We start from the raw sequence: 20,380 nt of genomic DNA, 5'->3' as shown, positions 1-20,380 counted from the left end.
ACCTCACTTACCGAGTGCGTGTTCTCCGAGTTGATCAGCTGCATGTCGTCGTTGTCGCCCCCGCTGGTGGGCGTGCCCCAGACCTCCTCGCCACTGGTGGCGCCCGAGGTGCACTCGTCCATCTGCTCGTCCGTCTCGGAGGCCGTCTGATTGGCTCCCGACTGGGCCTGCTGCTGCTCGTTGGCGTTCCAGCGACCCAGGTACTTGTCAATGAAGGCGCGCGACTCCTCGAAGAAGGACATCTTGTCCGTGACAAAGGCCCCAGCGCGATTCGTCCACGCTCCACTGGCCAGCACATCGCCATTGGTCAGAGTCGCGCTCGAGCAGTTGGCCGTCAGCTCATGCAGGTTCTGGGCGAGCGCCTTGTCGGCCGTGGCATCATCCACTTCGTCGTCTTCGTCGCCATCGTCGTCGTCGTCGCCATCGTTGTCGGCCTCGTGCTCCAGCTCCTCGTTGAGGCCGTTCTGCGCATAGGGCTCCAGGTCGTCGTCCAGCTCGTCGGAGGGCAGCTTCTCGAGGCTGGACATTGTGCCGAAGCGCCGCAGCGCGCTGCTCATGGGCCGATACGGTGGCTCCTCCTCCAGCGGCGACTCGTCGCACGAGTCCTCCGGTATATTCTCAATGATCGCCTGCCTGGGCTGCTTGGTTGCCGTGGTCGTCACCTGATCCATGCCCGCCGTGCCACCGCTGTTGTCCCACACGTGCGTGCTGGTCTTGGTGAGCACCGCGTCCGGCGTGGGCGGCACCACTGCTATGGTGGGTGGCGTCGTCTCCTCTGCCTGGCCGCACAGCTTGGCAGCCGGTGCAAACTGCGCCAGCCCAATCAGCATCAGCGACAGCTGCTCATCCTCCTGCTGCTGCTGTTGCTGCTGCTTCTGCTGTTGTTGCTGCTGCTGCAGCTGCACTGAGCTGGTCTTCTGCTTGGGTGACTCCAGCAGCTTGCACGTCTGTTGCTCCATCTTGTCCGGCGCCAGCTGGCTAAAGTCCTCCGGAGTGCAGCGACAATGGCAAGTGCTGGCGCCGCCGCCGGCGCCGGCGTTGGTGTTGGAGCTGCGTTCAGTGTTGCGCATAATGCGAGCCGTTTCCGTAATGGTCACAACGGCCTTCACCTGCTGACGCACTGGCTCCTGGCACAGCTGCGCCACGACTCGAGCACGCCTGGGCGGCGGCTGTGGCGAGCCCGATGCTGAGGCGGAGGCAGAGGCCTTGGCAGAGACGGAGGTGGAGACAGAGGCGTTGACTGAGGCAGAGCAATGGCCGTTCGGCAGCGGCTGCGCCGTCTCTAGAACTCGTAGCTTGGCGCTGCTGCTGCTGCTGTTGGGCATGGCATTGACGCTGTCGTCTGTCGCCTCTGATTGGGACAGCGACAGTTCGTCGGTGATTAGTTGGGCCACATCGCTCTCGGTGTCGCCGGTCTCGCGCCGGCTGCTGCTAGCGACTACCTTCGAGGAGAGCTCCCCGGTGATGGTGCTGCTGGAGATGCTGGTCACGCTGCCGGTGCCCGTTCCACTGCCAGCCACAGCTGCCCCAGCTGCTTGACCGGCTGTCCCAGCTGCCCCAGCCGCTCCAGCGGCTCCAGCTGCAGCTGTGCCGTTCAGCTTGCAGCAGCGGTTGGGCGAGGACTGACTGTGCTGCACCTTCAGCGAGTTGCACAGCAGCGACGAGCCACCTGCTCCACCCGCCTCGGCTGCAGCCGAGCCACGCCCACCGCTGCCGCTGGCCCCACTCTGCTGGCAGTTCTTGTGGCAGTGGCGGCACACCGCCAGCTTGTCGAGCACTATGGGACTGGAGCGCACGGTGATCTAAGCGGATGAAGCCACAAACCAAATACCAAATGATCTAGCAATACGTTCTACATGGATATAAGCTACAAGAGATGGGCGTAGGCTACGCAAGAATCGACATCTTTCTTAAAGACCTCAATAAGAGATTACGAGAAAAATGAAAGCTCAAGGTATAAACTTCATTTATATGAGGCACACATATATACTCCTAGCCGATATATGATGTTCATCCCTGTCTATGTGTAAGTATCTTTCAGCATATCACTATATATACCACTATATAAGCAAGAGACTTGACATGTACCCTTAGGCCTTGCAGACCAATTATGTTTATTTATTGCAAGCTACTAGAAAAGTCCTTTCATTTTCAGGAAATTCGTTTCTTCAAAGACTTTTGTAAGAGCTTATATCTACTGTAATATACTAACTCTATGTACTAGTATTTAAAACTGGTTTTAAAGCTAGCTCTCATGAAGTTTAAATATTATTATGGTGTTTTGGTATCTTCTATATATATATTTCCTGTATGATAATTTCTTTGATATACCCTCTGTATAATAAATATTATAAAGAAGATCTTTAAATTTAGAACTAAAGTTTAGAGTTAACTTAATCTCTAAATATCCAATAGAAAGCAGTATGTGGGACCGATAGACCTAAAATTCGTTGAGTGTGATTCGCATTCTTAAGTATTCGGAATCTTGCGCCCATCTCTACAGATAATATATAGTAAGGAAAACATACCTCACTCACCTGGCTGTCAGATGTGGTGCTATGCGATTGGCTGATCTGGCTGGTCACCACCTCCGCCTCCGAGTAGATGTCCGAGGTGGCGCTCAGGCTCATGCTCAGCTCGTCCACGCCGCTCAGGCGTTTGCCCCCGAAGTTGGGCTTGGCGGAGAGGCCGCCCAGCTCCTTGGCCAGGTTGAGCTCCTTGGTGCGCTTCTCCAGCTGCTGGCGTGTCCAGTAGATGATGCGCTCGTCCTGCTCGCTGTCGCTGTTGAAGATCAGCTGCTCGTCCTCGGCGCTAATGTTCTCCTGGGAACGGGCAATGGCCGCCAGTCGCGCCTGCTGCTGCTGCTTGTCCAGCTGGCCCTTCATCCAGTTGGCCAGGTGCAGGGCACTCGACTTCGGAGTGCCCGTCTTATTCAGGATGCGGCACTTCTCGTCAATCAGCAGCTCGATCTGCTCGACGGCATGGCCATGGCCATGGCCAAGGCTGGGGCCGCGCTGCTGCAAGAGGCGCGTTGTTTAGCTTGAAGCTTAAAGCTTGAGTTGACCTAGCGATGCCCCGCCCCAAACCAACCGCAACCACCACCCAGACGCACAACCACAACCACACAGAGCTGCAGCTGCCCGACGTTGATTGCAAATTAAAAATTTGTGATGGGCTCAAAAAAATATCAAAATTTTGGTTAAATTTGTTCGCTTTTGACAATCTTTGCTCATAAATTCTTCTTCGTTTTGTTTAGTATTTTAAGCTAGTTATTTGTTGCTTGACTTTGGCATTTAAGGTTTCATTAGGTATTTTTTGATATTTTTCATTTATTTTTTAGAAATTTATTTTAAGTTTTTATGTTGGCTTTGCTATCGAGAAACAGAAACAATAAAAACGCGCGATCTGTGGTCAGAGGCCATCTTTGATTAAAAACGCTTGCACTTGCAGAGGTTCAGACTGCGATAACGATAACGATAAAGATAACCATAATAATTAATCGAAGCACAAATCATAAGTATGAAAGTAGAAGCGACAGAAGTATTTTGCAATGGAACTTAAACTAAACTAAAATTGAGGCCATCACAATTTTTAATTTATCAATTTTATTTTTAGTTTTTCTACTTTTTTTTTTTTTTTGTTTTCTGGTCAAAACAATTTTGAGCGCAGGATGAACCGGGACCGGGATAGTATTAGATTCATTTTTTTTTTTTTTTTTTGAATATATAGAATAGTTGTTGGGCAACGTACAGAGTGGTACAAAGTGAGTGCTCGGTGGGTTTGTTTTTTATTTGGTTGGAGAATCGTATCTTTTTTTTTAGGAATTGAAATAAAAAGAACATCACAAGCGTTTTTAGTCAAAGACTTTTTTGGTTTTTATTATTCATCGTTTCTCAACTCAACTGAACTGAATTGAACTAATCTTAACTCATCTCAAATCATCTCATATGTATATGTGTAAATCTTGCACTTTGCTGGCAACTCAAAAGCATCTAAAAAGGGAAATCAAAAGTTTTTAAACATATCCTAGATGAGCATTTGTCACACTATGCATGACAAATGCTGATTCTTAATACTTTTGCATATATATCGAGGGTATATAATGTACTTTGTATATATGTGAGATTACATAATAGTTATATATAGCTTAATGCGAAAAAGGGAAAACACAAATAAACTACGGCTACGGCAACACAAATTTGCTCATTGGGGCGCCGCGTACACGTGGCGTATACACGATATCTCGTTTTAGAAGGCCATTGAGCCAACTGTGTGTGTGTGTGTGTGTGTGTGTGTGTGTGTAGTGAGATTATATCAAATCAATGTATGTGTGCTGATGCGTGTTGAATTTCGTGTGTGCTCAGATTATATCAAATTAGAGCTCAGCGCAATGCAGTCGCAGTTATTCAGGTCGCACAGTGGCACAAAAACTATTTTCATGTGCTGATATATCAGACGCTTTCGCTGCAAATTAATTTAAATAGATCATAGCTAGGTAAATGTAGCTTAGAAACGTACTCTATTATCTTGTAACCTGAATCGAATTTGCTTCATTTAGCAAATTAGAATTATATATGGGAATTCCCAATGATTGAAGCCTAAAAAGTGATCTATAATAATATATGCTAAAATTTTCTATAACTACCACAAATATATTCAAAACTTTTCAGCTTGAGTTAGCTGCCAAACTGAAGTGAGAGAAGCAAATAAATTTGGTCTTTGCACAACGTTATTAATGTCACTTTTGCTCTTAAGTTCTGTCAAGGCCAACATAAATCAGCTCAAAGCCGCAAAGGCTGCGCTAATGAAATGCATGTGAAACGCGCCCTGAAAAGTATGCTACATATTTGTGTAAATTAGAAAACTTTAATTGCCAACATGACTCAGCTTGAAGGGTTAATTTCTTTGAGGGCAAATGAAAGCTACAAAGTATCTGGCATGCAAACTGCGAATTTCCATATGTGTGTGTGTCCGCTTTTGTGTACGTGTCTGCATGTGTTTGTGTGTAGAGCTACGACTTTATTACGCAAGGCAACAAAGTGCGAGTCATAACAGTAAATAATTGACAACGACATCTGTATCAGAGATCCATATACATATATCTATATATATATATATAATATATATATAGTATATACTCTAGTAAATAGAAAGACGATTAGTATTATGTACCAATGATTATTGCTAAGTAACATACATTTTCGCTAAGTGTACGTCTGGACGCTGGAGACTGAGCAAAGATTGTTACAGTTACAGTTATATAGCTAGCGTATATATATATGTATAAATATGTATATAGGGGTGCGGAGTACTATGTACACGGAGGGGGAGCGGGAAAGCAACAAGAGGAAGAGATGAGTCGTGTATACCCTACAGTACGAACAAAAAATAAATAAATCAATAAAAACAATTCTTATGGCAGCGATTTTTGATTTTCCTCTTCTTTTCCTTTTTGGCTAACGTATCAACTTAAGTTTAAGTGTAAGAATCCGAATTGAACTAGGGACACAATTTTAGTTTGGTAATACATAGAACAACAACAACAATAACAATAGTTTCGTATCGATTATTTTTTCAAAATTTCAATTTGGCATTTGCTACAAAATGGAAGCGTTTCGTTAGTTAACATATTTCCTTCTTTTTTCTTTCTTCTTTTCTTCTTTTGGTTTCTAATTTTCTTCTCAATTTTATCGTTAAGAACGTTGGCAAAAAACATTTTAAATCGAATGAATAAGACGATTCATATGAATAGTTAAACGTGATCTTAAAACAGAGTTTTAATAATTTTTGTTTGTATTTTTTTTTTTTTTTGTCTTCTTGATTTTCTTTTGTATATTTTTATGATCGCATTATCCCTGCTGCTGGAGCGCATTTTCTCTATATGTATATGTGTCTATATATATATATATATATATATATATATATATATATATATATATATATATATATATATATATATGTGTGTGTGTGTATGTATATCGGGCTATGTATATGCATGTGTATATTTGACTATCTAGGGGCATATTAACTACTCTAGTAAATACTAAAGTCTAGAAATTACTATGTACGAATTGCTTTACTCTAGTATTACATACAGACACATCGGCATAAATATCGACCCAGATTTTTTGCTTTTCGTGATATTTACACTCAACTGGCTATGGATGATACGCATAGACGAATACAAGAACGAGTACAATAGTATATATAGATTTACGAGTATATATAAATATTGTATATATATATATATAGATTTTTGATCAAGATGGGACGCTGAATACACTCATTTTGTATACGTAGAAAGAAAAAACGATTACGATTACGATTACTATTACGATTACGATTACGATTACGTACTTAGCATTGAGTATACTCAAGCAGTATATATATGAATACTATATATATGTATATAATAATAAACCTGTTAGCATTAGTGCAATTTACAAAAGATAATTCACATTTGATTATCAAAAAACCTGTACAATATTGATAATATATATTTGTGTGTATATATATATATGTAAGACCTGAATACCAAAGCCAAGACAAATAATTGTTTATCAATCTGATCGATCGCAGAGAACTGAGTTAAAACTCCTGAATTGCATCTGTATATCGTTAATCTAAAAATCGCAGTTCGCTAATTGCGTTTACTGTGCCAGTTGCAGTCACAGTTATCTTCCATAAGGCATTCATTAAATAGATCACACTCATTTGCTCAATTGCTAAGGATCGATAGGTGGATCGCGTGTGGAACGTATTTGAAAGCGTTGTCGAATCGGTCGAAGGTATAACACCCATTTCACAGAGTTCAATCTGTGTGGTACCCAAGTGGAGTCTAGGTCTATCATATATGGAGTCTATGTGGAACGTGGAACCCATGTGTTATAAGCAGTATGGAATCCGTGTGTAGACAACATGGACCAAGTGTGCGGTCTATTGAGCATAGGTGTATCGCATGTGGATCGTTTGCGTATATTCGCATCTCTTTCTAATAGAAATGGAACCTATGTGGAATCTGTGTACATGAAACACCAAAGCAAGGCAAAGAGAGCAAATAAAGTTACAAGAGTGAGGGCTAAGGCAGAAAAGAATCGAGCTAACATCTCAAAGAGAGTCGTGGACATAGGGATTGGCTGACTTGTAAAGTTTAGAGTTGTAGAGTTTGATTAGAGTAAATCAGTTAAGTGGTTGTCTAAGCTCATTTTCAGTTAAGGATTCCGCTTGTGTGCGTGTGTGGGCGTGGTTATGGCTATGGCTGTGGCTGTGGCCTGGGTCCGTTGCCGCATCGGTTAACAGCCAAAAGTCAAATCACAGATCCAAAGAATCCGGCGGCGTTGGCTTGGTGGGCAGCATGCCAAATGGATCGTCCACAGCGACGACGCTGTCATCGTCGCTGTCATCGTCAAGATCCGTTTGGCCGATATTGCCATCACCAGCTCTGACGCCGCCGGCGCCGGCGCCGGCGCCCACACCATCGCCCAGAAAGATGCACTCCTCCACATCCGTGTCGTAGCACGGATCCAGATTCACCTCATTCAGCTGCAGATCCAGCTCCAACAAATCCCAAGAGCCGCCGAACTCGGCCAACGGTATATTGGCCACCGCTGCCACGTCGGCCGTTGTCGGCGGCACAAAGTCATTGGAGAAGGCATCCGAGTTGCACACCAGCGAGCTGGGCGACAGATTGGGCGTGGGCGTATCGGGCGTGGTCAGCGAGGAGACCTGCTGAACGACATGCGTGGACTCGTCGATGAACGAGCGACCCACCGAGCTCAGACTGAACTCGAGCAGCTTCTGCGCATGCGTCGCCACCGACACAGCAGACGAGGCAGCCGGCTCGCTGCTCGCCTCCGGTATAGCCGTTAGGCATTTACTGCTCGCACTGGCGCTGGGCAGCGACTGCGACTGCGACTGCGACTGAGAGTGCGACTGCAACTGCGACTGCGTGTGGGCGGTCAGGCTGACGCTGCTGCTCAGACAGGAGCTGTTGGTGTTGAACCGGCGCAGGCAGCTGTCGCCGCCAATGCCCACAACACCGCCCACGCCATTGGGCATGGAGCCGCCGCAGCTGTTGGTGTGCGCACGCACGCCCCCCGTCAGCCGGGCGGGCGAGTTGGTGCGGGAGGGCAGCGAGGCCGTCTGAGTGCTGGCCGTGATGCGGGCATGGGCGTGATTCGGTACTGCGCCCGATACGTGGCTGGGATGGGGCGTCGGCACCAGCGCACTGGCCAAGCGCTGCAGATTCTCATACGAATCGGCGCTATCCAGGCGCTTGCTGCGAAAGAGACGCACCTGCTGTTTCTGCTGCTGCTTCAGATTGATGCTGTCCAGCGAGGGCAGCTTCATCGATCCCATCGATGCTGACGTCATTCCAATGTCACTTAAGGGCACCAGCGTGTTCAGCACATCCGGCGAGTCCAGCGGGCTGGACAGAGGCGTCGACCCCAATGCAGCATTCACCAGAAAGCTAGACGAAAAGGAAAAGGAAAGACGAAACAGAATCGGTTATAGAATCGGGTGATGTGCGAATCGGGAAAGTCTAATTTAGTTACAAGTTAAGCTATTGAAATACATAGATCGGAAATAGTATCACTCGTATTTCGATGGCCTTTCTAGAGTTTTCCGCATGGAAGTATATACAAGTACAGTATCCGATACCATCGGATAAGAAAATTTCTCGGGCAACAAGTGCTAGACAGCTATACGAGTGCTTCGAAGCCAAAAGACTCTACTTATAGCAAATCCTATATCCTACAGAAGTACAGTGGAGTCCGGTTATAACGACACCTCTTGTAGAGACACAAATTTTGGCATCCTCCGGGTATAACGACGGTTCCTTGAGCTTTCTTATATCCAGATTCTGCTCTAATTACAAATGCATTTGCGAATGAATCAAAACTTACATTTGACGCTGTAAAAGATTCTGCCAGACGGCCTTCAGCTCCAGCGAGGGTGCACGCAGGATAAGGCTCTTCCGCCTGGCACCCCGCTTGGGCGTGCGCGTCAGATCCGGTGCACAGTATCCTGTGGGGCTTTCGGCCAAACGGCCATTGGGATCGACAGTCAGACGGAATTCCGTGGCTGTGAATAACGGAATGGATTGAGATGATATTCTAGCTCGACTAATAGCACTTACTTTTCTTGCGCATGTGAAAGCAGGAGTCAACGACGTTGGCTATGGGTATGGGCTCCTCGGTGATGAACAGGACGCGATCCCGACTGACCTTGGCAAACACAATGATGTCGCTGAAGAGCAGCGTCCAGTAGGGCTTTATCGAGCGCCCCTCGACGCGGGACAGATCTCCGCCGAAGATCCACTGGCGGCCTTGCACGGCCAGCGTAAAGGGCTTGCACTTGGTGAACACCATGCGGGACTCCAAGTCCTGCAGGGTCAGAAGGGGACGGCCCTCGCCCAGGGGCTCCATCAGGCCGCTGCTGACGGTTATCTCGCGATACGCGGCCTGCAGCTCACCGATCACAGTGGTAAAGTTCTTGTGCTCCTCGGTGTCCACATGACAATTGCTTGCCAGCAGCTGCATCAGCTTCAGAATCTCCCTGAAGTGCTGCAGCGGTCGATGGATGAACATTGTGAGATCGGGCCGCCTGCGCGGCACAGGTGGCTCGGTGATAAAGGCCACAAACTCGGAGCCCGTCTGACGGGACTTGTTCACCAGGACGCAATCGGCCCGCTTGATGCCATTACAGTACTTCTTGTAGGCGGCACAAATCGCCGTCGTCTTCGACAGATAGACCCGCGAGGCGAAGTTCATGTGCGGCTCCTGCTCCTGCTCGTTGCTGCACAGCTGCTCCAGTATGTCCTCGGCGATGCGCAGCAGCTCATCAATGTTCTGAAACAGCGTTCGATGATCGTTCGGCGATATTAGGTCCTTCCGCTCCTGCAGTGGCTGCACAAAGCGCTGCAGTCCAAAGTGGAGTGCCGCCGTAAAGTTCTGCTCCCGACTGATGAGCTGCAGCAGAAAGCGTCGACGATTATCCGTTATGGGCACAATGGACTGCATCGATGCATGACCAATGAGAGAGACAGACAGGCAAAGAGAGAGAGAGAAAGACAGAGAGAGAGAGAGAGAGAAGCATAGAGGGTTACGTTAGCTTAAGTAAAGTTCTAGCTTGAGCGTGTGCTAGACGATTCGTTTCGAGGAACTATGCAAACTATTCAGAACTGTCCTATCTTGATATTGATATCTGGATAACCTTCTCCTTCAGCCAACGCCCTGACTAGACTTCGACTGCTGATTAGCCCGTATGTAGGCTCATGTATTCACATCATTTGAATTCATCTGCTAGAGCTGAATTCATAAGTAAGATAACAATGAATATTTTAATGACGGTCTTAAGGATCTAGCGGGTCGCAAGCAATCTGTCTATTAAATGGTTAAGAGCACGACAATTTTAAATGCTTCTCACTCCCAAACACTTAATAATCCTCTTCCAGATGTACGCTTAACCTAGCAGAAAATCTAAATTTAATCTAATCTGATCTAAAATAAGAATCGAGGGAGATAATAGAGCAGGAAAGTCTCCAGCGATTTACTGAGATACATTCCATGAAAAATATTTCTAGTCCATATATTTTAATCTCAATTCTTATTTCATAATCCTGCCTGGATGATACTCGTATTTCATTTGACATACTTAGTTCGTTAAAAAGCTTTCGGATTGAGTTGTGCTGATTGTAACCGAGACCTTTAACCTAGAGCCTAAAACTATGCAAAGCAAGAACGGAAGAAAACCCAATTAAAATGGCAATTAAAAGAACGGAAACAGCTCGTGAGAGCTCCGAGCTCCGAGCTCCCAGAGCCCACCGCACGGAGGAAACTTAAAACCTCCGTCAACGCGAACGGAGCAAAGCAAAAACAATAGTAAAAGCAAATAAAACCGAAAAAAAACTTTATTGTCAAGCAAGGGATGGGGACTTTTCAGACGGGCTTAGGGGGTACAAAAAAATAGAGGTATATACATATACATATGCATATATGTATGTATATATGTTTCGCAGGGCAAAAACTTAAACGTTAAAACTTAACAATAATGCGCTAAACATATGTACAAAGTGCAAAGAATAAGGCAAATCTCAAAAAAAAAAAAAAAACAAATAGAAAAAAAATATTTAAGCACATTTCATAAGTAAAGACAAGCAACTAAAATTAGCAGCGGTCGGGGTGGTCGTGTGGTTGAGCGATTGAGTGGTTGAGTGATTGGCTGCTTGGTCTCAGACAATGACGCCCTTGCCTACCTCCTTGCTGAACGTGACCTGGGGCAGGTGGAGCCGCCGCTTGGCCGCCTCAATGGAGGAGGTGGTGCCGGAGCAGGCGGTGGCCGGCCTCGAGATGGTGTTGCCCAGCAGCTGGGGACGAACGCTGGCGGTGCGCTGCTGCAGCGCCACAACGCTGGCTGGCTGCTCCTCTAGGCCATAGAGCAGCTGCTGGCTGCGCAGCTGCGACTGCTGCTGATTATGGATGACGCTTCCCGTGCCAGTGCCAGTGCCAGTACCAGTGCCAGTGCCTGCGCCTGTGCCTGTGGCTATGGCTGTCGGTGTTGCCGTGCTGATGGTGGTGGCATTGGTGGCCATGTTGGCGCCCGCGCCTGACCTTCTGAATATCTCCAACGTTAAGGACGAGCCCTGCGATCGTATCAAATTCAGAACATCAGCCTCGGGCATCGTAACCACATTGTGCTTGTCCACAAAGATGACATAGTCGCCCGGCAGGATGCCGCAGCGATCCGCTGAGAGGCCCGCCTCCACCTTCTCGACGCGCGGCGGATGCGTCCACACAATGGAGAAGCCAAATCCGCGCTCCTCCGTCCGGGTCAACCGCTTGGTCATCGTGAACGGCGTTCGTCCCGTCGGCTGGCGGCCGCCGCCGCCGCCGCCGCTGTTGCCCGGCAGCGTCGAGCAGCGCCGTGTGCCGTTGCCGCCATTGAGATGATTCGCATTGCTGGCGTTCGCATTGTTGGCATTCGCGTTCGCATTGGACATGGCGTTCGCATTGAGTGTGCCGCCGGACGTGCTGCCCGTGTTGCCGGTGTTGGCCGTGGTGCTGTTCGCGTTGCCATCGGCGGGCGGATCCAGCTCGAGGAAGCGCAAGAACAGATTCTCATCGGCATCGCGCTGATGCAGCGCCTTCTTGCTGAGCACCATCGTCGGCTGCTGCGTCTGCTGCAGCGCGTCCTCCTTGCCATTGCCCAGCGGACCGACGGCGGCAGCCATGCTATCGATGCTGATGCTGATGACGTCATCGCTCAGCACGGCTGTGCTTGGGGCTGTGGCTGTTGCTGTGGCTGTGGCATTCGGTTTCACTGTAGCCGCCATCGTTGACATCTCAACCGCTGCGGGTCTAGCGTTAACAGTCGCTGTAAGGTGCTCCTTCACCTGCTCCCTCTCCCTCTCTCTCAGCTTCCGCTCGATTGGCTTCTCTTCAGTGCGGCTTGTGGGCGTTGCGTGGGCTGGGACGTGCGGTCTGCTGCTGCTGCTGCTGCTGCTCGTGCTGCGGCAGCTATGAAGGCATCCCTGCGAGTGTAGCTTGTAGGATCCAGTTGCGCCAAGGCTCTGCTGCACTAAAGCGCTCAGTGGAAATGTGAGGCAGCCGAGGAACTCACTGCGTCTGCGAACATGAAATTTAATGAAATTGAATGTCAGTCAGCGAAAGGTCTTCTCATATGGAAACAGCATGCATGCAACCTGAGACTGAGCGATACAGCGTGCGCCTAATTAGATTCACGAGGCACTTTGACTCTGACAGCAGCTACCTACATATTATATTAAACCTCTTTCAGTTTATTTCATTACAAACTTGCTTTGCATATCTAAGCCGACTCGCAATTAACAAATCGAGAGTGGGTGCGGGGGAGGGCGAGAGTGGGACTAACTACTCCCTCCATAGATCCGCGAACTAATTCACAGTGCCTTGTGCGTAATAGACTGACTAGCTCGAAAACACAAGCGATTAATAGAGGAGATAGACAGCGCACGATGTCGGACTACAAAGTGGACTAATGGAACAACCTGAAGGTAAATTGTACCAAAGAGATCTCCCTGATAGCTAACTAGCCTACATGAATGCCGAGCGCATGTTGACCTTTTCGAGGAAGCTACAAACGAATCCAACAAATCATGAGCTCTATTTGGCCAAGGGCAACTCGAGTGAGTCCTGGGACAGGACTCTGACTAGAAATAGTTTCAATGACGTCTTATGAGATTAGATTTTTTGGACGCTTTGCGTCACGTTGCATTACCATTTTGTTTACCATTTTTACGGACCCTCTCGCCCTCGCCCTCGCCCTCGCCCTCGCCCTCGCCCTCTCCCTGTCGCTCTGTCGCTCTGTCAGTGCTCGCAACACTTCCGCCTCCCCCACCTTGGCAGGCAACAGCTGCGGTACGTGACATAAATCAATTAGCGCCAACTAAGCTGTCATGGCTTAGCATTCCCACAGATCCACAACGCAGCGATATGTCGGCAATGGGCGCGCGGGTGGGCGGAACGGAGAGACCCCCGGAAGTGCGCCTCAGCCTTCCTCTTCTTTAGGTGGTGCTCTAGGTCTGTCCGCTTTGAAATTTTGCCCGCGCGTATTTGGGTCAGTTTTATTGATTTTCATTTGCTGCAGCAGCGCCAAAGTTGGGCGATTGCAATCGCAACTGTCTGACGGACAGTTTCGGCTTTGGGCACAGCGCTGGAAGGCGGGCACAAAGTTCAGGGGGAAGGAGGGGCAGGGCAGCAAGGACTTGAGGGTCCTTTCGATTTTCGGCAAAGCTCGCCCGCGCACGCCAGGGCGAAAAACAGAAAAAAGAAACAGAAACAAAAAGGAAAGAAATAAACACAAATGGGGCCAGTGCATTAAAAATGTAGCAGGCTGCGTAGCTAGTTGCGACAGAAACTGTTGCCACCTGCCTTGCCACTGCGGACGGCAGCTCATGGGCTCAACACTTAACCCTTGCCACAGGCCCATCAAAACGGTAAATGAATTATTTAGCGAATAGTCGTTGGGCAAATTTACTTAAAATGCTTAACGAGGCATTTGCAAATAGACGACAACAAGGAGAACTATTTTTCAAATGTTTTCATTATGCATGCATAACAAATGTGCCAGGTGTGTGTGCTCGTCACCGTGTGTGCGTATGTGTGTGTGTGTGTGCAGGTGTATATGGTCCCAGGTGTGCATTTAACTAACTGCCTGCTTCAATTAGCCAGGAAATGGCAGTGCCTCTGACCTGTGGCCATTGCATAATGTGGAGCGCGCTTATCGATTTGACATAAACGCTAAAAGGCAATGTGAATGACCAAATGTGTGAATGCGTGCATGACGGAATGACGGTATGACGGTTTGATGGTTTGCATGAGCAGGCCAACTGTCGTGTCCTTGAATTTCAATTAACTTGGCCATTGAGCGCGTTGTTAACTACACTCACACGCTAGCTAACACACACACACGCGCACGCACTCAGAGCAGCGCGAGGCACAATTATTAAGCAGCATGCCTAAAATTATGCTACACAAAAACTCGCATACTAGCACGCGCACACGCACGCTGCCTAGCGGCTGGCTGGCTGGCGGGCACGCACACATAAGCAGTTATATAATTTTGTGTTGCATACTTTTAGCTGCCAGCGCAAAAGGCAATTACAGCACTGCCAACATACCAAAGAGTGTTTGCATTTAAATAAACACACTCACTCACACATACACACACACACGTACACGTACACGTACACAGAGCAGCACTGAGAGCATGTGGCACACGCTTGCAATTGTTTGTGCACAAATGAGGGAACAAGAAAAAAACTTTCGCAAAAAAATGCAACTAAACTAAACGTTTAGACGTGTAAACGTTCTTGAGTAATAATTATTATTTTTGTTATCGCAATGGAGCGAGCACACACTTTTCAACATTTGTTGTGGGAAACAGTTAGAGCACGCCGTCGTTGCGTTTCGTTCGCTGCGTGTGTTCCTTGCCGCAGCAGCGTCGTTGCCAGCCTCTGCGTCTTTTTGCGTCTGCGTCGCGCGAGCTTAACACTCGAACTGAGCGCAGCGTTCACGTCGAACCGAACCGAGCCGCTCCAAACGAAACGGAACAGAGCACCAAGAGGAAGAAGAAGATGTGGAAGAGATGGAATAACACACAACGAACGGCCAACCTAAAAACTAAAGCCCAGGCAACTTTTTACAGTTAGCTGGAAAGCGGCCTAGAGACAATGGGGCTCACAGCGCCTGCGCTGGATGTGCGCCATGCACATGTGTGTGTGTGTGTGTGTGTGTGTGTGTCTGTGTGCTGGAAGTCACTCCAGAGCTATTTCAAGCTGCCCACCCCAACTCACTTCGCCCGCTGCGGGCGCTGCGTTTGTTTATGTGCAGGAAATGCACAATGGCAAAGTGTGCTACAGGAAAACGTTACAATTAGGCTGAGACACCCCGCACCACTGCCTACGCCTACGTCGCCGCCCAGGCCCCCGCCTTAGCCACTGTCGCTGTCGCTGCCTTTTTGCCAGGCATATCCTTAGCTTAGCATTGTCCTCGCCATTGGGGGTGAATGACACGCGCGCACACATGACAGACAGGCGACAGTAGTCAGCCTTCGATATGATACTTGTTTGGCTGCTGATAGCTGCTATTGACCTTACTCGTACTCACTTCAAATGCCGATCCCGATGCCAAACGGCCAGCTGCAGGGCTGCTGCTGTTGATGCTGACGTCGACGTCGACGCCGTCGATGTTGCTGATGTCGTTGCCGTTGCCGTTGCCGTTGCCTGCAGCATAGCATCCTGCACATGGTAGCTAAAGCGCTCATCAAAGTACGGACGACTCGAGTGCCGATGGACGGCCGTGCGCTGGAATCGACTCAAGTTCGAGTTCGAGTTGCAGTTCGAATTTTCGCTGCTGCTGCTTGTATTGCCGGAGAGTAGGGCCACCTTAACGTATGCATTGATGCTGCCAGCGCCGTGCAATCGCTGCAGATCGCGACAGCGTATAACTGTAAAGGAATTTAAATTATTTGTTATATTATCTCATTGAGTTTAAGCTTATTTTTCTTTCTTTCGGGTCAACTCTGAAGGTCTGCTATGTCTACCATGTTCAATAGTATTGATTCTGAATGACTGGAATTATTCAACATTGAATGTTGCACTCCTCTTCGGATCAAACAGATATCGTATAGTACACTAATGTATGCTCCATTCAAGTAATCGAAATTGCGAAAATACATTACATTTGCTGGCTCATTCCATCGTTCCAATGACCTAATTCAAGGAATTTAAATGATGAGGATATCAACATTAGAAAGCTCTTCGTCTCAGACAACAGATTCTCAATGTTCCACTGCTTCATTTCATTATTTTAAAGACGCAAATGCTTAATTTAAGACTTACAATTAACTAATTAATTGATTAATGAGAAAGCCCTTCATTTATTGCTGTTTTATTACATTGTTCCCCTGTTCCATTATATTGTTCCCATGACAAAATGCTCGATCTAAGAAGTATGAGTTGGGTAAATAGAGATAATATTCATTTCAATTCAAACTAATAAATCGCTTGTATCAATTAGTTGTTCTAGTGTTTCATTCCATCGTTCCAATTAGAGAATTAGAGAAAATAAACATTCTTCGTTTCTCTCCAGACTAACACCTCATTTGTTTCATGTCACTGTTCCACTCTATATATATGCGGAGCATGTGAAGGAATGGGGAATAGGGGAAGCGGGACTCTGGAACTCACCATGTACATTTAATTGCTGTTGATGGGCATCGTAGGCGATGCTCAAGTCGATGCTGCCACGTGGATGGAAATCGCCGCTGCTCGTCGCATTGGAATGGGAGGCGAAGTTGGAGTTGGAATTGGAGGAGGCGCCCGAGACACAGGAGGCCATGGAGCCGCGCTTGGCAAAGTGCTCCTCGTCCTCCAAGTCGCTGGATGTGGAGCTCGAAGAGGAGAAGCTCAAGCAACGCTTGATGCTAGGTATATGCTCCAGACTGGGCTGCTTGCTCAGGCCCACATTCTTTTGCCTCTCGACTGCGGTCGGCCGCAGAGCGGCTGCGGCTTGCTTCTGTTGATTCTTGCGGCGCACCACGCGCTGCCGCTTCAGGTGCGTGGGCGTGCGCACCTCCATCTCGTGGACGCTGCTCTCGCTCCACTCGCCATCGCCAGGCGTCGCTGCCAACGTCGCCGCCGTCGACGCTGATGCGCTTTGATGCTTGCAGCGCACCTCCTTGCGCGCCGACTCTATAATGGCGTCCAGCATGCGATCGAGCGTGGTGTCGCCCATGCGCGAGGACGACAACTGCGAGTCCTCCAGGCCGCCCCCCGCAGCGCCAACAGCGCCGCCCAGACGTGGCAAGCAGCGCAGCGCTGCCAGCTGCGGCGTGGCCTGACGCGGTCCGCTGCCCTCGCTGAAGCTGCGCCGCTGCGGACTCTTGCCATGCACATTGCTCAGATCCTGCAGTGCAATCAGGCTGCTGTTGCCGAAGGGGCTGCTCATGAAGTGGACCCCAAAGTTCTCCTTGTTCGCATCGCCGCTGGCATTGCGACGCCGGCCGCGCGTCTCCTCGACGCCGCTCGAGCTGGAGTGCCGATGCATGCGTGTCATGGTGGGCATGTCCTAACTAAGAGAAGAAGAGATAGGGTGAGATTGGATTGGGAAAGAAGATTGAATATCATAATTTTAGAAAGAAGCTTTAAGAAAAGCTTTTGATTAAGTCACACAGTAAACTTTAAAAGATACACATAAAATAAGCCTATAAGTGAAGGAATCTTTTAACCACATATAGAATCAAAATCAGAGAATGTACGACATTTCAGAGAATTGCGAACGAATACTATATAAACTTATTGTAAGTATCTCAAATTAAAGTATAGAAATTAAATACATAGATACATAAAGATACATACTGTATATATTCCCTTTCAATTTCTTCAGCCTTTCTTTGCTGAGAGACAATTGCTCTATATAAATCATCTTTTCTTTGGCAATTTGCAGCCATTACAGTTATTTTAATAAAGCTAAATTGAATCGTTTACGTATCGTATGATAAGATCTCGATCATACGAAAGGTGGTTGAGCATAGTCGAGTTGCTATCTGGGCCAACTTAGGCAGCTGGCGAGCGAGTTTTCGTTTTGCATGCAAACTGGCTGACAAAAAAGAAGAAGAAGAAGATATATATATATATAAATACTTATATATATATATATATATATGTATGCGTGTGTTTGGTATATTGAATTCGTAGCTATAATGAAGCGTCGCAAGACAATGGGCAGAAAGCAAGAAATTTTGCAAATTGTTTTGCGGCAAACGAGTTTTTCACGTACTCGTCCTGCGGCTCCTTTTAAAGGACCTTCTGATGCGCGCGCGATTTCTGGTTTGCCTGGCGGAATTCAAATTATACTTATGCTAATTTCCAGCAAAGAATCCTTCTGCCGTATACTTAAATAGATTTCTTCTTCTTTCTGCTACGCCGCAAACCATAAAATTGAACGAGTCCTTGCCAAAAAAAAATAAAGGATCTGGCAGAGTCTGTCTCTCTCTCTCTCTCTCTCTGTCGGTGTCTGTGTATGTGTGTGAAACAATTACGCCCCAGCATAATGATGCCATTTTTGCCAAAGGAGGAACTTTTTCGAACGGAACGAAAGGATCGTTCTCATTCTGTTTATCTAGCCTTCAGGCACGCACACACACGCGCGCACACACACACACAGACAGACAGACTGAGTGACTGACACACGCACAATCGGAAAGGAAAATAGGGCATTCATGTAATCCATAAACGTCACCCTGAAGAAAATTAAAAAATTGCAGCCAGTCAAGGCGAGAGCGCAAAAAAAATGTTTTTCCATTTACTTAAGATCTGTTGGAAGTTCGATCTGCAATCGGAAATGCCGCTCGCACCCTCCTATGATCGAGGATTAGCAGCTCGCCCAGGGTAGCAGGGGCAAAAAAAAAACCAAAAACAAAAAAAATAAAGTGATGGAAAGAAGGTCGAAAGAAAAGCAGCAACAAATTAAATGTATTAGAGCAGCGCACCACCCCTTTGGAAGGCAACTAATTTTTTTTCTTTGCTGTAATCGTAAGTCTCCTGGTTGTGGGTCTCTCTGTCTGTCCGTGATCTGTGTGTGGATGTGACTCTAGGGGTTAGGTCCTTTAGGGTTTCCCTTTTCCCTTTGCCCATTTCTTGGCCAAATTAAAATTAGAGCTGGGGCAAAAGACAAATAAGTTGCGGCACATGGGTGCGAGCGCAATTACACACTCACACACATGTGTGTGTCTATGATTATGTGTGTGTGTGTGTGTGTGTTTGCATTGCCAGGTGTGAGCGATCGATGTAGCTGAGACTTGACCGAGTATTCGGATCACATGCAACAGCCCAACATGAGCTATCGATTACTCACAATCTAGAATATGACACGATCTTAGATGAAGCAACACTCTGCACTTACCTGATAGCTGAGCTCTATGTCCTCCTTCTCTCCTTCTCTCTCTCTCTCTATATATATATATATGAATAGTTATATATACTATATATATGCGACTATGTCGCCTTTGTAGTTGCACTTTTAAATATCTAAATCGTTAGCACTTTTAACTGGCGCACAGCAAAAAAAAAAAGAAGATAAATAGACTAAGTGTTTGAGTCCAGCCTGAATCAGAGCTTAGAAATCTTGTTGAGGTGCTCTCCTTCTGGATTTGTGTTCTTGGTATTTCTACAGTTCGTACCGCGCGTGAACGTCTGCAGCGCACGAGGCAACAAACGGAAATGACGAGCGGATCGCGAGCTCGAAACGTTTATGGGTTCGTTTCGCCCGAGCAACCACCCCAACAGACAGATAGAAGAGAGCCCAAGAGAGTGAGAGAGAGTGACAGTGTGTGTGCGTGAGAGAGTGAGAGAGAGTAGAAGAAAGAGTGGGAGAACAGAGATCTATATAGACCAGAAAAGATACAAATAATAGCCAGTAGGAAACGAGATCACTTTGTCAATGTCCTTGGGCTTGTGTGAATTCCTAAGGAATCTCTGCCGATGGAATTTACTAGAACCAAAAGTTGTCCAGATAATATATTCCCTATTTTAATAACTCATTGATTCAGGTGCTCAACTGTTATGCCTTAACTAGAGCAGTAAGGCCTCAGCCTCTATAAAGTCAGCTGTATATTTTTAGCCTCATTCATATAGCATTATATCATACTCAACTTGCTATAAATCCAGCTTCCAGCAATCTTGTTGCCTATTAAATCTTTAAATATCCCAGCTCAATTTTTTCAAATGAAACTTTCTAGTTCTAATTCTTAATATTCTTTATACTCACAACGGTGCGCCTCATCAGTTCCACGTGCAACCCATTCTCGACACAAGTTTTTGCAACAGTTGCCTCACAGA

At 47.3% G+C, this 20,380-nt stretch overlaps 1 protein-coding gene across 6 annotated transcripts in view; it reads right to left on the bottom strand.

Moving 5' to 3' along the window:
• PsGEF (Protostome-specific GEF) overlaps positions 1–19,733 on the bottom strand; it is a 28,703-nt gene extending 8,970 nt beyond the window's left edge. For 2 of the 6 annotated variants that reach the window (XM_089263343.1, XM_030388752.2), the window contains exons 1-9: positions 19,446–19,733; positions 16,730–17,609; positions 15,648–15,987; positions 11,258–12,626; positions 9,140–10,016; positions 8,907–9,084; positions 8,296–8,470; positions 2,529–3,017; positions 12–1,802 (exon numbers count right to left, since the gene is read on the bottom strand). In XM_089263343.1, coding sequence (XP_089119469.1) covers positions 12–1,802; positions 2,529–3,017; positions 8,296–8,470; positions 8,907–9,084; positions 9,140–10,016; positions 11,258–12,626; positions 15,648–15,987; positions 16,730–17,606 — 6,096 coding nt within the window. In that variant the 5' untranslated portion in view covers positions 17,607–17,609; positions 19,446–19,733. The remainder of the gene's footprint in view (positions 1–11; positions 1,803–2,528; positions 3,018–8,295; positions 8,471–8,906; positions 9,085–9,139; positions 10,017–11,257; positions 12,627–15,647; positions 15,988–16,729; positions 17,610–19,445) is intronic. The other 4 variants (XM_089263342.1, XM_089263341.1, XM_030388750.2 and 1 more) reach the window with 4 other exon arrangements.
• Positions 19,734–20,380: the final 647 nt, after the last annotated feature.

The sequence above is a fragment of the Drosophila navojoa genome, chromosome X, assembly GCF_054131105.1.
Source record: "Drosophila navojoa isolate 15081-1374.11 chromosome X, UAZ_NAV_1.0, whole genome shotgun sequence".
Taxonomy (NCBI): Eukaryota; Metazoa; Arthropoda; class Insecta; order Diptera; family Drosophilidae; genus Drosophila; species Drosophila navojoa.
Note: the sequence above shows the minus strand (reverse complement) of the source record. Positions and strands in the feature narration are given on the sequence as shown.